The sequence below is a fragment of the Meles meles genome, unplaced genomic scaffold, assembly GCF_922984935.1.
Source record: "Meles meles unplaced genomic scaffold, mMelMel3.1 paternal haplotype, whole genome shotgun sequence".
In the NCBI taxonomy this organism is placed as follows: Eukaryota; Metazoa; Chordata; class Mammalia; order Carnivora; family Mustelidae; genus Meles; species Meles meles.
This window is the reverse complement of record NW_025721133.1, coordinates 73,654-87,081: the sequence shown is the minus strand read 5'-3', so window position 1 is coordinate 87,081 and position 13,428 is coordinate 73,654. Positions and strand designations below refer to the sequence as shown.

Below are 13,428 nucleotides of genomic sequence, written 5' to 3'. Positions count from 1 at the left end.
TGTCAGTTTTTATCATTGTTTACTGCCACATCACCAGTGTCTATACTAGCACAACAGACATAACCTCACATCACTTTTGAATGAATGTAGACATGAGTGAACTATTTACAGTGACATATATTACAGTTTCCTTATTATACTTTTAATATCACGTGCTTGAGTATATCTCTTACTCACTACATTCAGACATTAAGGAGGACATTACAAAATACATGTTTCGAGATGCAAACATTGAGTTAACAGTTGAAATGTATTCCCAGAAGCCAAATACTGTTGACAATAACACCATTTTTTCGAGGTTTCAATTTGGGAAAGCATGTAGCTTCAATAACTATGATTAAGCCATCCTGAAATGAGCAAGAATCAATATATTTATCAATTTATTGCATAAATATCCTTTAGATTAACATATTCCAAACAGTATTCTAGGTAAAGTGATCTATATTGGTCAATCTCAATCAATAAGGCGTTCCTAAAGTGACATTTCCTGTACAAATATCAATGATGCCAACAGTCTTTTCAGGGCACCAGTAACCTCTTTATTTCTCAGGCTGTAGATGAATGGATTCAGAAGAGGTGTGATGATGGTGTAAAACACTGCCACTGCCTTATCCTGTTCTGGAGAATGCAAGGAGTGTGGCCTTGCATAGGTGGAGAGGGTAGTCATATAAAATAGGCTTGCCACAATTAGGTGAGAGGAACAAGTGGAGATAGCTTTTGTCTGTCCTTTACCTGAGCTCACCTGGAACACCACAGTAAGTACACGGGCATAGGAAGCTAGAATGGCCATGAATGGTAGCAGCAGAATGATAAGCCCACTTAGGAGGACTGTATGCTCATACTGGGAAGTATCCTGACACACCAGTGGTAACAGAGATGGAACTTCACAGAAAAAGTGGTTAACAATTCGAGACCTACAAAATGGAAGTTGAAAAGCATACAACGTATGCACTAAAGCATTGATAGAACTACTGCCCCATGAGCATGTGACCATGAACCAACAGATATTCTTGCTCATAAGTACAGGATAGTGTAAAGGGTGACAGATGGCTACATATCGATCATAGGACATGAAACCAAGGAGAAGGGCTTCAGTTCCACCAAGTGCCAAGAATACAAATGCTTGAATTTCACAACCTAAAAATGTAATGGTCTTACTCTTTGTCAGGAAGTCAGTGGTCATCTTGGGCACGGTGGTGGAGATGTACATTATGTCAATAAAGGAGAGCTGACTGAGTAGGAAGTACATTGGAGTGTGGAGTCTGATGTCCAACTGAATGAGAAGGACCAGTATGATATTCCCCATCAGAGCCACTGAAAAGAGGGTTACAATGGCAACAAAGAGGAAATTGTCCATTTGACCATATTGGAAAAGACCAGAAAGTATAAAATCTGTTTCTACACTTTGATTTCCCGTCTTCATAGTTTAAACTGAAACACATCAGAACAGATCATATCCCGAGATTCCATGAAAGTCCTTTAAGGGAAAAGAAAGTGATTATTACTACATGCTTTTATTGCCTCCATAGCATTTTCTCAGCCAAATGAAATTTCAAGACTGTACGCCACTTCTATTTTCTTCCATAGATGAGGGGAAAACAAATTATCTTATTACAGTAACTTTCAGAGAATAAGTCCTGTATGATCAGAGTTTAGTCAAAATCATTACACACAGGGCACATTTTAGAGAATGTAAGGTTGCTCAATTTCCCTTAGCCTTCACTTTTTTTTTTCTTTTGATCAGTAGATGAATTAATCCCAATCAATTTCCCAGTGATTTAATGGGCATCCTAAAAGTAATTTAAATTTCTGTCCAGTTTGAAAAATACATGTTTCCTCATTTTATTTTCTTTTGGAAAAGTACAGAATACTTAGGCCATTTGTTAAGCATAAAAAGAGTTCTTTATTCCAGCTTCCTTCCATCTCTGAATCCAAGGATAATACTGTGGTATATACTTGAACCATTGAATGCTGTAAGAAGTTCTCCACAATGTTAAATCACTCAACTTTAGTCTATAACAGCAGTAATAAAGTATAAATACAAAACATTTCAACAATTACAGAATACTTAGGCCTTTGTAAAACATATACATATTTTCTAATCAGGTTTTTTGCCAGTTCTGTTTCCAAAAAATACTATGTTAAATACTAAAAACATTGAATACTGTAAAAACATTTATATATGTTTTTAACATATATATGTTAAATATGAAGGAGTTAATTTTAAGCTATGCAACTTTTAATGTATTATACATCAAGAAAATATTTCTCCTGATAGATGAGGAATGTGTGCCAAAGTTGAAGTTGCAATTAGAGGCACGTAAAATATATCATGCATCTTCTTTCCCCAAAAGAAAAAAAAAACATTACTCCCAGAATCCTACTACAACTTCCAGGATAAATTTCTACATACAGTTAAAATTCCTAATGAGTGGCTCAATTCCCTTTAATAAAAAATAAACATTGAGGAATGACAGCTTGTATGATATTATGTTCACTAATTTAAAACTTACAATTCTCAATCCTAAATAAATATAATTACAATATACCTCTGGTGTATTAAGCAATGACTTAGAAATCCAATATGAGCAAAGTAATTACGAATAGCACTATCTTAAACACTTCTAAGAACAACACTACATTAAGTATGTGTAATCCAAAACCAGAAATTTTGGTAAGAAGTACCAATATTAAAATTTAGAATCATCATGGAAGATTTAAGAACAAATTAAATAGGAGATCCATAAACTGAAAGTTGAAAACTTATACCAAAACAAATTTAACTAATAAGCACTTATATTTGTAGTTATTTTCATCATAATAAAACCTCTTCTAATTTTTATCACAGCTGACCCATATTCCCACATTATCATCCCCCAACTTCCCCTGAATTTTAAATTCTACTTTATTAAAATATGTAATGTCCATTTTTTTAATTCAAAAGTGTCAGATAATCATATCCACAGATAGAAAATAAAGAAATGAGTAGGAATGAAAGCCTAACATATAGAAACTATATCATCTCCTTAATATTATTAGGCAGTGAGAAGGTAAATATCAAAATGAAAGTATTAATAATAACCAGGACTCATCTGAAAACATAGAACTTACAAAACACTTTTTTGTAATAGAACTGCATAAAATGCTCACCATGTATTTTTATATTCTGAAGTACTTTATCTATTTTACACACACTAATTATTTGAAAAATATTGTAGGTTATAAATTAGTGATAAGCATAATGCAAAATGTTGAGATTTTTTTAAAGATTTTGTTTATTTATTTGACAGAGAGAGAGAGATCACCAGTAGACAGAGTGGCAGGCAGAGAGAGAGGGAGAAAGAGCCTCTGCTCAGCAGGGAGCCTGATGCTGCAGGGCTCAATCCCAGGACCCTGAGATCATGACCTGAGCTGAAGGCAGAGGCTTAACCCACTGAGCAACCCAGGTGCCCCCAAATGTTAATATTTAAATAAAAAAGAATACACATGTTTACTAGCCCAATCAAGAATACAAGGATATTCCAGGGTCATGTTCCCTTAAGTAAGAGATACACACTGCTATGAAATTCCAGTCCTATCTCATTGTGGCGAGGTGCCCTCTACCCCCTTTGTCCTTGTAAACCTGTGATGATTCAAATTTATATGTGTAAAAAACAAAACAAAACAAAACAAACAAACAAACAAAAAAACCTCAAATAGTTACCTCTACGTTCTTTTTACAAATCACTTGAAAAACATGTTAATTGGATGGAGCACTGGGTGTGGTACATAACCAATGAATCTTGGAACACTGAAAAAATAAAATTAAATTAAAAAGATATTAATTGAATAGCCATCTTATAAATAGTCCCAATTGAAAATATGCCCATGTCAGAAGCATAAGACTATTTACATAATCATCAAAATGAAACACATTTACATAAACAGTAGGTCTGAGAGTAATTTCCTGTTTTCTTTTTAATGTAAGTTGCATTAAACTCATCAAGGCATTCTAATTTCTTTTGACTTACTTCAGGGGACTCAGAAGAATAAACACCTTTTGATGTGTGAGTGAGTTGTTCTGTGAAAACTTCTTTCACCAAGCCATGCTTATGAAACTAAAGCAAAAGATATTAATATAAAACATTATGTTTCCTTCTAGATGATCAAGCATACAAATTGTCTTTAAATCTATAAAATCATTAAACATCATTTCCCTTGAGGCATATAGCCCCCTATAGAAGTCTGTATGTCATTCTTCTAGAATTTTGCTCTTAAAATAAAACATTGAAAATGGAATGAAAGATATATTTACAGTAGTATATGAAGAAAAGATTCCTAACACTGACATGAGGGTTGTAATTAGAGTTACATCAATCCCTTCTTTAATAAACTTAGAGTATTTTTTGATCATCTATATAAAAGAGTTACACAGGCAGAATCACATATATTCTGAACAATTGAGTTATTGAATGTGGCATATCTGAAGAATACCCCCCCCAAAAAAAGTCCAAAAGAAGTCCATAAATGCTTACGTCTCTACTACTAGTGTTTAAGTTTATTGGTGATGTTTTTGCCTTTGAAAATAAGTCTTCAATCATTTAGTATGATAAATTCGGTAGAAAGTATAATGAAAAGATACACATTCATTACCTTCCCCTGTAAGATTTGGAACAGGGCAAATGGGCTGACTGTCTAATCATGGTAGAGACTCATATTTGATTTCCAACAGCCCCTTTGGGAATACTTGGTTTCTAGTCCACAATTAAGCACATTGTATACATTGCATATTATGTATTTTTAGAGCTGAAGTCAGTCTGCCAAAAGAAAATAAAATTGAGCTCCAGGCAAAAGGTCAAATATATTAATTAAAATGAAAATCAATCACCAGAGTTGTCTGTTAGGATTTCAGGAAATATTACTTCACTATAATTTACATTTAAAATATGCATACAAGGGGCACCTGGGTGGCTCAATGGGTTAAAGCCTCTGCCTTTGGCGCGGGTTGTGATCTCAGGGTCCTGGGTTTGAACCCCACATTGGGCTCCTTGCTCAGCAGGGAGCCTTCTTCCCCCTTTCTCTCTGCCTGCCTCTCTGCCTCCTTGCGATCCCTCTCTTTCTGGCAAGAAAATAAATACAATCTTTAAAAATAAATGGATAAAATATGCATACGAATTTGTCTCCACATAATTAATAGCCACCTACATGAACTTTGATTATTTTTGTGAACAAAATAGGAAAGAGTTGCTGAGAAAGTATATGACACAGGGGATATCTAATTAAGCAGTGTATTTTCCTTGATACAACAATCTTAAGAATATCAACATGGTTATGGAAGTAGGATATAGGTTTCCACAATTCAAAAAGTAGTAAATTATGTAAAAGCTCATAGAGAGTAATTTAAATAATAGCGTGGTGTTTGCCTTATATTTTCTATAGTAATAATATTTAATTATTTAATTAATAGAAAATAATATGAAGCTGTATTTAAACCTGCCAACTCCTGAATTTCATTGGATGATATAGGCCAAACTCATGTACTCATATATAAAAGGACAAGGAAAGGAATCAAACAAAGAAACAAACAATGCTGAAATAACTTAAACATCAAGGTAATGTAGCTTAGGGTTCAAAGAGAACATACGCATGCACTACTGGGTATTTACCTCAAAATACAGATCTAGTGAAAAGAAAGGCCATCTGTACCCCAATATTCATAGAAGCAACGGCCACAATTGCTAAACTGTGGAAAGAGCCAAGACGCCCTTCAACAGATGAATGGATAAAGAAGATATGGTCCATATATACGGTGGAATATTATGCCTCCCTCAGAAAGGATGAGTACCCAACTTTTGTATCAACATAGATTTGCCTGGAGGAGATTATGTTGAGTGAAATAAGTCAAGCGAGAAAGTAAATTATCATATGGTTTCACTTACTTGTGGAGCGTAAGGAATAGCATGGAGGACATTAGGAGAAGGAAAGGAAAATTGAATTGGGGGAAATCAGAGGAAGAGATGAACCATGAGAGACTGTGGACTCTGAGAAACAAACTGAGGGTTTTGGGGGGGGAGGGATGGGTGAGCATGGTGGTGGGTATTAACGAGGACACATATTGCATGGAACACTGGGTAAGGTGCATAGACAATGAATCTTGGAACACTGGAAAAAAATACACAGATCTACTTTACCCTTTCCTTATTTTGAATATAAGATATTTCAGTGAATTAAGGTTAAAATGAGGGTGTATCTTCTATCCTCACTCCCCCAATTATTTTACATGTAAAATTTAGTGACTCTTACTTTCCTATAAAATGACTTAGTTGTGAAAAGGCTTTCTCCCCAAAGAAAATGTCAGCAATAAATCACACCTGCTTGTCCTCAGAGGGGACAAAAAGGAATTATGTAATTCAGATCTCAGCTTTTAAATAAAGTTTGAATCCCATAAGTCATCAACACTTACATCAAGGTTAGTCATTGCTGGAAATAACTTAAGACTATCATGGGACAAAACTATAATTTCAGAATCCTGAAATGGACAGTCTTTGGTGCTTTCTTTAAGAAAAAAAATACAATGTTCAGTTAATATAGAATCTTTGGAAGGGTCTGTACAAGCTAAAGGCCCTAAAGCTGATGTCTTTACTACCTTTAAGATCATTCCCGGAGTCCACAGTCTCTCATGGTTCCTCTCCCCCTCCAAAAGACAAACTCAGTGTTTTAGAAGGGAGGAGGGTGGGAGGATGGGTGAGTCTAATGGTGGCTATTAAGGAGGGCACGTATTGCATGGAGCAATAGGTGCTATACACAAACAATGACTCATTGAACACTACATCGAAAACTGATGATGTGGGCACCTGGGTGCTCACTGGGTTAAGCCTCTGCCTTAGGCTCAAGTCATGATCTCAGGGTCCTGGGATTAAGCCCTGCATTGAGCTCTCTGCTAAGCAGGGAGCCTGCTTCCCCCTCCCCCTCTGCTTGCTCTCTGCCTACTTGTGATCTCTCTCTCTCTCTGTCTGTCAAACAAATAAATAAAGTCTTAAAAAAAAGACTAATGATGTATTGTATGGTGACTAAAACAATAAAAAAGATAATTCAACATCTAAATTTAGATCAAATACTTTTAGTAATGGTGCTATTTGTTGTTGTTTTTTTATTTGAACGATATTGTTCGCAAAACTATTTTAAATGTATTATAAGTAACAAATGTAAACTACTTAGGATTGTTATGAAAAGCTCAGAGTCTGGCTCAAAAGAAAACAAAACAAAACAGACAAAACAAAACCTTCCTGTGTTATAAAAATGGGTGTGTGCCCTCAGTTTTCCAACATTTAGCAAGAGAGTCAAAGTGGAATGTGCTGATGGAATGGGACTATGGAAGAATGGCTTACCAACATAAATAAGATAATCAGAATTGTTTGTTTTCTTTTTTCTGAGGTTTGCTCCCACTTTTCTATTGTGAATGGTGATAGTACATGGAGCTGAGGATGATTTTGGATAATTAAATTAATAAGTGTAGGCAAGCAATTCACAATATTGCCTGACACAGAACACCCCCAAAATACTTCTTTTTGGTGTTGTTTTTACTGTTATTATTCTCTTTTTCTGATTACCCTTCTGCATAAATGAAGGTGGATTCGGAACGGAGACATGCCCTTCATTGCTCAAACCCTTCAATAGTTGTCGTAGTGCAACCTAGTTCTATTTTATTTAAGATTTTATTCATTTATTTATGAGAGAGTGAGAGCGAGCATGAGGGGTGGGTGTGGAGAGCAGAGGGGGAGGGAGAAGCTGACTCCCCACTGAGCAGAGAGCCAGACTTGGGGCTCAATGCCAGGGTCTTGGGATCATGGTCTGACCTGAAAGCAGGCTTTTAACTTATTGAGCCGCTCAGCTCCTGGTGAAATACAATTTATGTGTCTGTGGATCTAGTCGGAAAATTGCTTTCAAGGCTAGATCTTTTTTTTTTTTTTCTTCCCAGTCTCAAAGACATGGCATGGTGATGGCAAAGAACTATCATTCACAGTAACAAACTCTGAGCCATTAAATAAGTGTTTAGCCTACTGATTCCACTGAAATGAGTTAGAAGATAATTGCAGTGCCTTGATCCATGTATTCATGTTTACAAGTAAAACCTTCCAGTAGTCTCAGAAACTATATTTTAATGAACGTGTTTTATATCAATGATTATGCAGACTGAATTATATGTATTTTTTCTTATATGCCCATGTATTTTACTTCAGATAGTTCTGACCTGCATGAGTCATGCAGATATTATGTAAAGGATTTCTGGAAATATTATATAGATGTACACATTTGAAATTTATTTGGCATTATATTGACTTTGAATCATCCCAGAGCTATCAGGACAAAAGTACTGGGGAATGAATACATTAATGAATAATAAATAAATAAACAAAGTGTGTTTGATCCAAATCAGAACCTTTAGAAAGTGTAATGTTTCAATATTAATATTAGATACATCATAAAATGAGGAGGAAATATGAGATCCATAAATGGAAAATTAAAAGTTCATACCTAAACATCTTTATCAAACATAGAAGCATATTTGTAGTTAATATCATTATAATATAACTTCTGATCTTTATCTGTCCTGACATGTATTTCCATACTGTTGTTCTCCAATGTTCCCTGAATATTAAATTCTACTTTATTAAAATATTTAATGTCCATTTATTTAATTAAAATTGTCAGATAAATCATGTCAGCAGATAGAAACTAAAGAAATGTTAAAGCCAAGCATATAGAAACTCTGCTCTCTACTTCATAATATTAGGCAGTGATAAAGTAAATATCAGAATGATATTATTAATAAAAACCAGGACTTGTTTGAAACCATATGACTTACTTAATACTTTATTGTAATAGAACTGCATAAAATTCTCACCATGTATTTTTTTTTAAGATTTTGTTTATTTATTTGACAGAGAGAGAGATTACAAGTAGGTAGAGAGGCAGGCAGGGAGAGAGGATGAAGCAGGCTCCCTGCTGCGGGGCTCGATCCCAGGACCCTGAGATCATGACCTGAGCCGAAGGCAGCGGCTTAATCCACTGAGCCACCCAGGCGCCCCTCACCATGTATTTTTATTTTTGAAATCCTTTACCTATATTACACACATTTATCATTTCAAAAATATTTTTGGGTAAAAATTAGTGATAACCATAATGTAAAATATTAAGATTTAAATAAGAAATAATATACATGTTCACTAGCCCAATTAAGAACACAAGGTTATTCCAAGATTATGCTTTTTTAAGAAGGAGATATATATTGCTATCAAACTCAGATCCTATCTCACTATGGCAAGATGACTTCCACACCCATTGTCCTTGTAAACCTGTGATGATTCAAATTTAATATGACCAAAAAAATCTCAAATACTTACACCCATGTAAGTAATGCTCTTTTTATAGATCATTTAAGAAATATGTTAATTGTGGGGCACCTGGGTGGCTCAGTGTTTTTTTTTTTTAAGATTTTTTTTATTTGTCAGAGAGAGAGTGAGCACAGGCAGACAGAGTGGCAGGCAGAGACAGAGAGAGAAGCAGGCTCCCCGCCGAGCATGGAGCCCAATGTGGGACTCGATCCCAGGACACTGGGATCATGACCTGAGCCGAAGGCAGCCGCTTAACCAACTGAGCCATCCAGGTGTCCTGGCTCAGTGGTTTAAAGCCTCTGCCTTTCACTCAGGTCATGATCCCAGGGTCCTGGGATTGAGCCCCGCATCAGGCTCTCTGTTTGGCAGGGAGCCTGCTTCCTCCTCTCTCTCTCTCTGCCTGCCTCTCTCCCTACTTGTGATCTCTATCTGTCAAATAAATAAATAAAATCTTTTCAAAAAAAGAAATATGTTAATTGTAAAGCTATCTCTGAAATAGTCCCAACTGAGTTATGCACATGTCAGAAGCATAAGAGAATTCAATCTACATAATCATCAAAATGAAATGTATTTCCTTAAATAATATGTTTGAGACTAATCCCATGCTTTCTTTTTAAAATGTAGGTTGAATTAAACTCATGAAGGCATTATAATTTCTTTTGACCTCCGAGGACTCAGCAGAGTAAGCAACCATTTGAAGTATGTGTTTTTGACTGTGAAGAATTCTTTCACCAATCATGCCTATGAAACTAAAGAAAAAGATATTCACATAAAATATTATTTTCTTCTAGATGATGAGACATATCAATTGTCGTAATTTTTTTAAATTTTTATTTATTTCTTATTTTTTATAAACATATAATGTATTTTTCTCCCCAGGGGTACAGGTATGTGAATCGCCAGGTTTACACACTTCACAGCACTCACCACAGCACATACCCTCCCCAATGTCAATTACCCCACTCCCCCTCTCCCAACACCCCCTCCGCCCAGAAACCCTCAGTTTGTTTTGTGAGATTAAGAGTCACTTATGGTTTGTCTCCCTCCCAATCCCATCACGTTTCATTTATTCTTCTCCTATCCCCCTAACCCCCCATGTTGCATCTCCACGCCCTCATATCAGAGAGATCATATGATGGTTGTTTTTCTCCGATTGACTTATTTCACTAAGCATGATACCCTCTAGTTCCATCCACATCATCGCAAATGGCAAGATTTCATTTCTTTTGATGACTGCATAGTATTCCGTTGTGTATATATACCACATCTTCTTTATCCATTCACCTGTTGATGGACATCTAGGTTCTTTCCATACTTTAGCTATTGTAGACATTGCTGCTATAAACATTAGGGTTCATGTGCCCCTTCGGATCACTACGTTTGTATCTTTAGGGTAAATATCCAGTAGTGCAATTGCTGGGTCATAGGGTAGTTCTATTTTCAACATTTTGAGGAACCTCCATGCTGTTTTCCAGAGTGGTTGCACCAGCTTGCATTCCCACCAACAGTGGAGGGGGGTTCCCCTTTCACTACATCCTTGCCAGCATCTGTCATTTCCTGACTTGTTCATTTTAGCCATTCTGACTGGTGTGAGGTGATGTCTCATTGTGGTTTTGATTTGTATTTCCCTGATGCCGAGTGATGTGGAGCACTTTTTCATGTGTGTATTGGCCATCTGGGTGTCTTCTTTGCAGAAATGTCTGTTCATGTCCTCTGCCCATTTCATGATTGGATTATTTGCTCTTTGGGTGTTAAGTTTGCTAAGTTCCTTATACATTTTGGACACTAGCCCTTTATCTGATATGTTGTTTGCAAATATCTTCTCCCATTCTGTCAGTTGTCTTTTGGTTTTGTTAACTGTTTCCTTTGCTGTGCAAGAGCTTTTGATCTTGATGAAATCCCAATAGTTCATTTTTGCCTTTGCTTCCCTAGCCTTTGGTGATGTTCCTAGGAATATGTTGCTGTGGCTGAGGTCGAAGAGGTTGCTGACTGTGTTTTCCTCAAGGATTTTGATGGATTCCTTTCTCACATTGACATCCTTCATCCATTTTGAGACTATTTTTTTGTGTGGTGTAAGGAAATGGTCCAATTTCATTTTTCTGCATGTGGCTGTCCAATTTTCCCAGCACCATTTATTGAAGAGGCTGTCTTTTTCCATTGGACATTCTTTCCTGCTTTGTCGAAGATTAGTTGACCATAGAGTTGAGGGTCTATTTCTGGGCTCTCTATTCTGTTCCGTTGATCTATGTGTCTGTTTTTGTACCAGTACCATGCTGTCTTGATGATGACAGCTTTGTAATAGAGCTTGAAATCCGGAATTGTGATGCCACCAACTTTGTCTTTCTTTTTCAATATTCCTTTGGCTATTCGAGGTCTTTTCTGGTTCCATATAAATTTTAGGATTATTTTTTCCATTTCTTTGAAAAAAATGGATGGTATTTTGATAGGGATTGCATTAAATGTGTAGATGGCTTTAGGTAGCATAGACATTTTCACAATATTTATTCTTCCAATCCAGGATCATGGAACATTTTTCCTTTTTTTTTTTTTGTCTTCCTCAATTTCTTTCATGAGTACTTTATAGTTTTCTGCATATAAATTCTTGGCCTCTTTGGTTAGGTTTATTCCTAGGTATCTTATAGCTGCTAGAACTTGTACAGGAATTCAGTAAAGTGTCAGGATATAAAATCAATGCAGAGAAATCAGTTGCATTTCTGTACACCAACAACAAGATAGAAGAAATAGAAATTAAGGAGTCAATCCCATTTACAGTTGCACCCAAAACTAAAAGTTTATTTCTTAAATTTCAAAATACTTTAAGTAGATTTTGTAGGGTTTCTGTTAGGTATCATGTTAAGAAAATATGACTCTCCTTTTTCAGAAAATAATAAAACAAAAATATCTATATTTTTTCTAGTACTTTTATGATTTCAGAGTGAAAATTTTGAAGTTTAACCTATTTGAAGTTAATTTGGGAATTTGGTCTTAATTGTAGAGTCTGAATTTTTTTTTTTTTAATCCAGATTGACTCACCAGTTTTCCTGGTTATGCTTTTCAATAACACACTGTTATCATCATTTTTTTGTAGCCTTCTCTTCTTTTGTGTTAAATTCATTGTGTTATCCTCAGGGCTTTGAATTCTGATCCTCTGTACTGTTTGTTTATTTATTACATGAGAACTATACTCTTACATTACATTACATGAGAACTATACTCTTCACTTATAACAGCATTTTACAATATATTCTGCTAACTAACAGTATTGTTATCATTGAATCATATTCAATGATTCATTAGTTGCAAATGACATCCAGGGCTTATCACATCATGTGCCTGCATAAATGCCCATCACAATATTACCCAATCCCCTACCTTCACCTCTATCTCTAAATCTCAATTTGTTTCCCAGAGTCAAGAGTCTTTCATGGTTTGTCCATTCAGTTTTCCCTCCTTTCCCGTATTGTCTTCTGAACTATACCTTATATTCCACATATGAGTGAAAGTATATAATAATTATATTTCTCTGGTTAACTTATTTCACTTAGTATAATACTCTCATTTCATCCACGTCAATGTCAATTGTAGGAATTCATTCTTTCTGATGACTGAGTAATATTACACTGTATATATGACCCACATCTTACCTGATATCTAATTTGCCAGCATAGCTGTTCACTACATCTTTAGAACAGGTTCCATACATTCACTTCTCAGCATCTCCCCTCAGATTCTTAGACTCAGACACTATTGTCTCTTGCCTTGGTACCATGAAGAACTTTTAACCATTCTTCCAATTTTCATCTTTTTTCTTCTTCTAAAATAATCCATGACACATCCAGAGGTATTCTCTAGAAAATTTATCCAGATGACATATTTCTCTACTGAAATTTATCCAATAGATTTTAAATAAAACCAAATTATATAAACTTCCATAAATTGCTTATCTCAGAACTTACCCATAGTATGCCCCTCCCTCACTGGATTTGTACTGCTGTCCTGTTTGTTTTTCCTCATGGTCTCAAGGTCTTTGCACTGCTGTTCCCTCTCTTAAAAC

At 35.5% G+C, this 13,428-nt stretch overlaps 1 protein-coding gene across 1 annotated transcript; it reads right to left on the bottom strand.

The window, feature by feature from the left end:
- Positions 1–472: 472 nt before the first annotated feature.
- Positions 473–1,423, bottom strand: LOC123936021 (olfactory receptor 2AK2-like). The gene has a single exon (XM_045996819.1). It carries the CDS (start codon positions 1,421–1,423, stop codon positions 473–475), a length of 951 nt encoding a protein of 316 aa, XP_045852775.1.
- Positions 1,424–13,428: the final 12,005 nt, after the last annotated feature.

Excerpts from the sequence above, each read along its gene's own strand:
- LOC123936021 (XM_045996819.1), bottom strand. The coding sequence starts at position 1,423 with ATGAAGACGGGAAATCAAAGTGTAGAAACAGATTTTATACTTTCTGGT.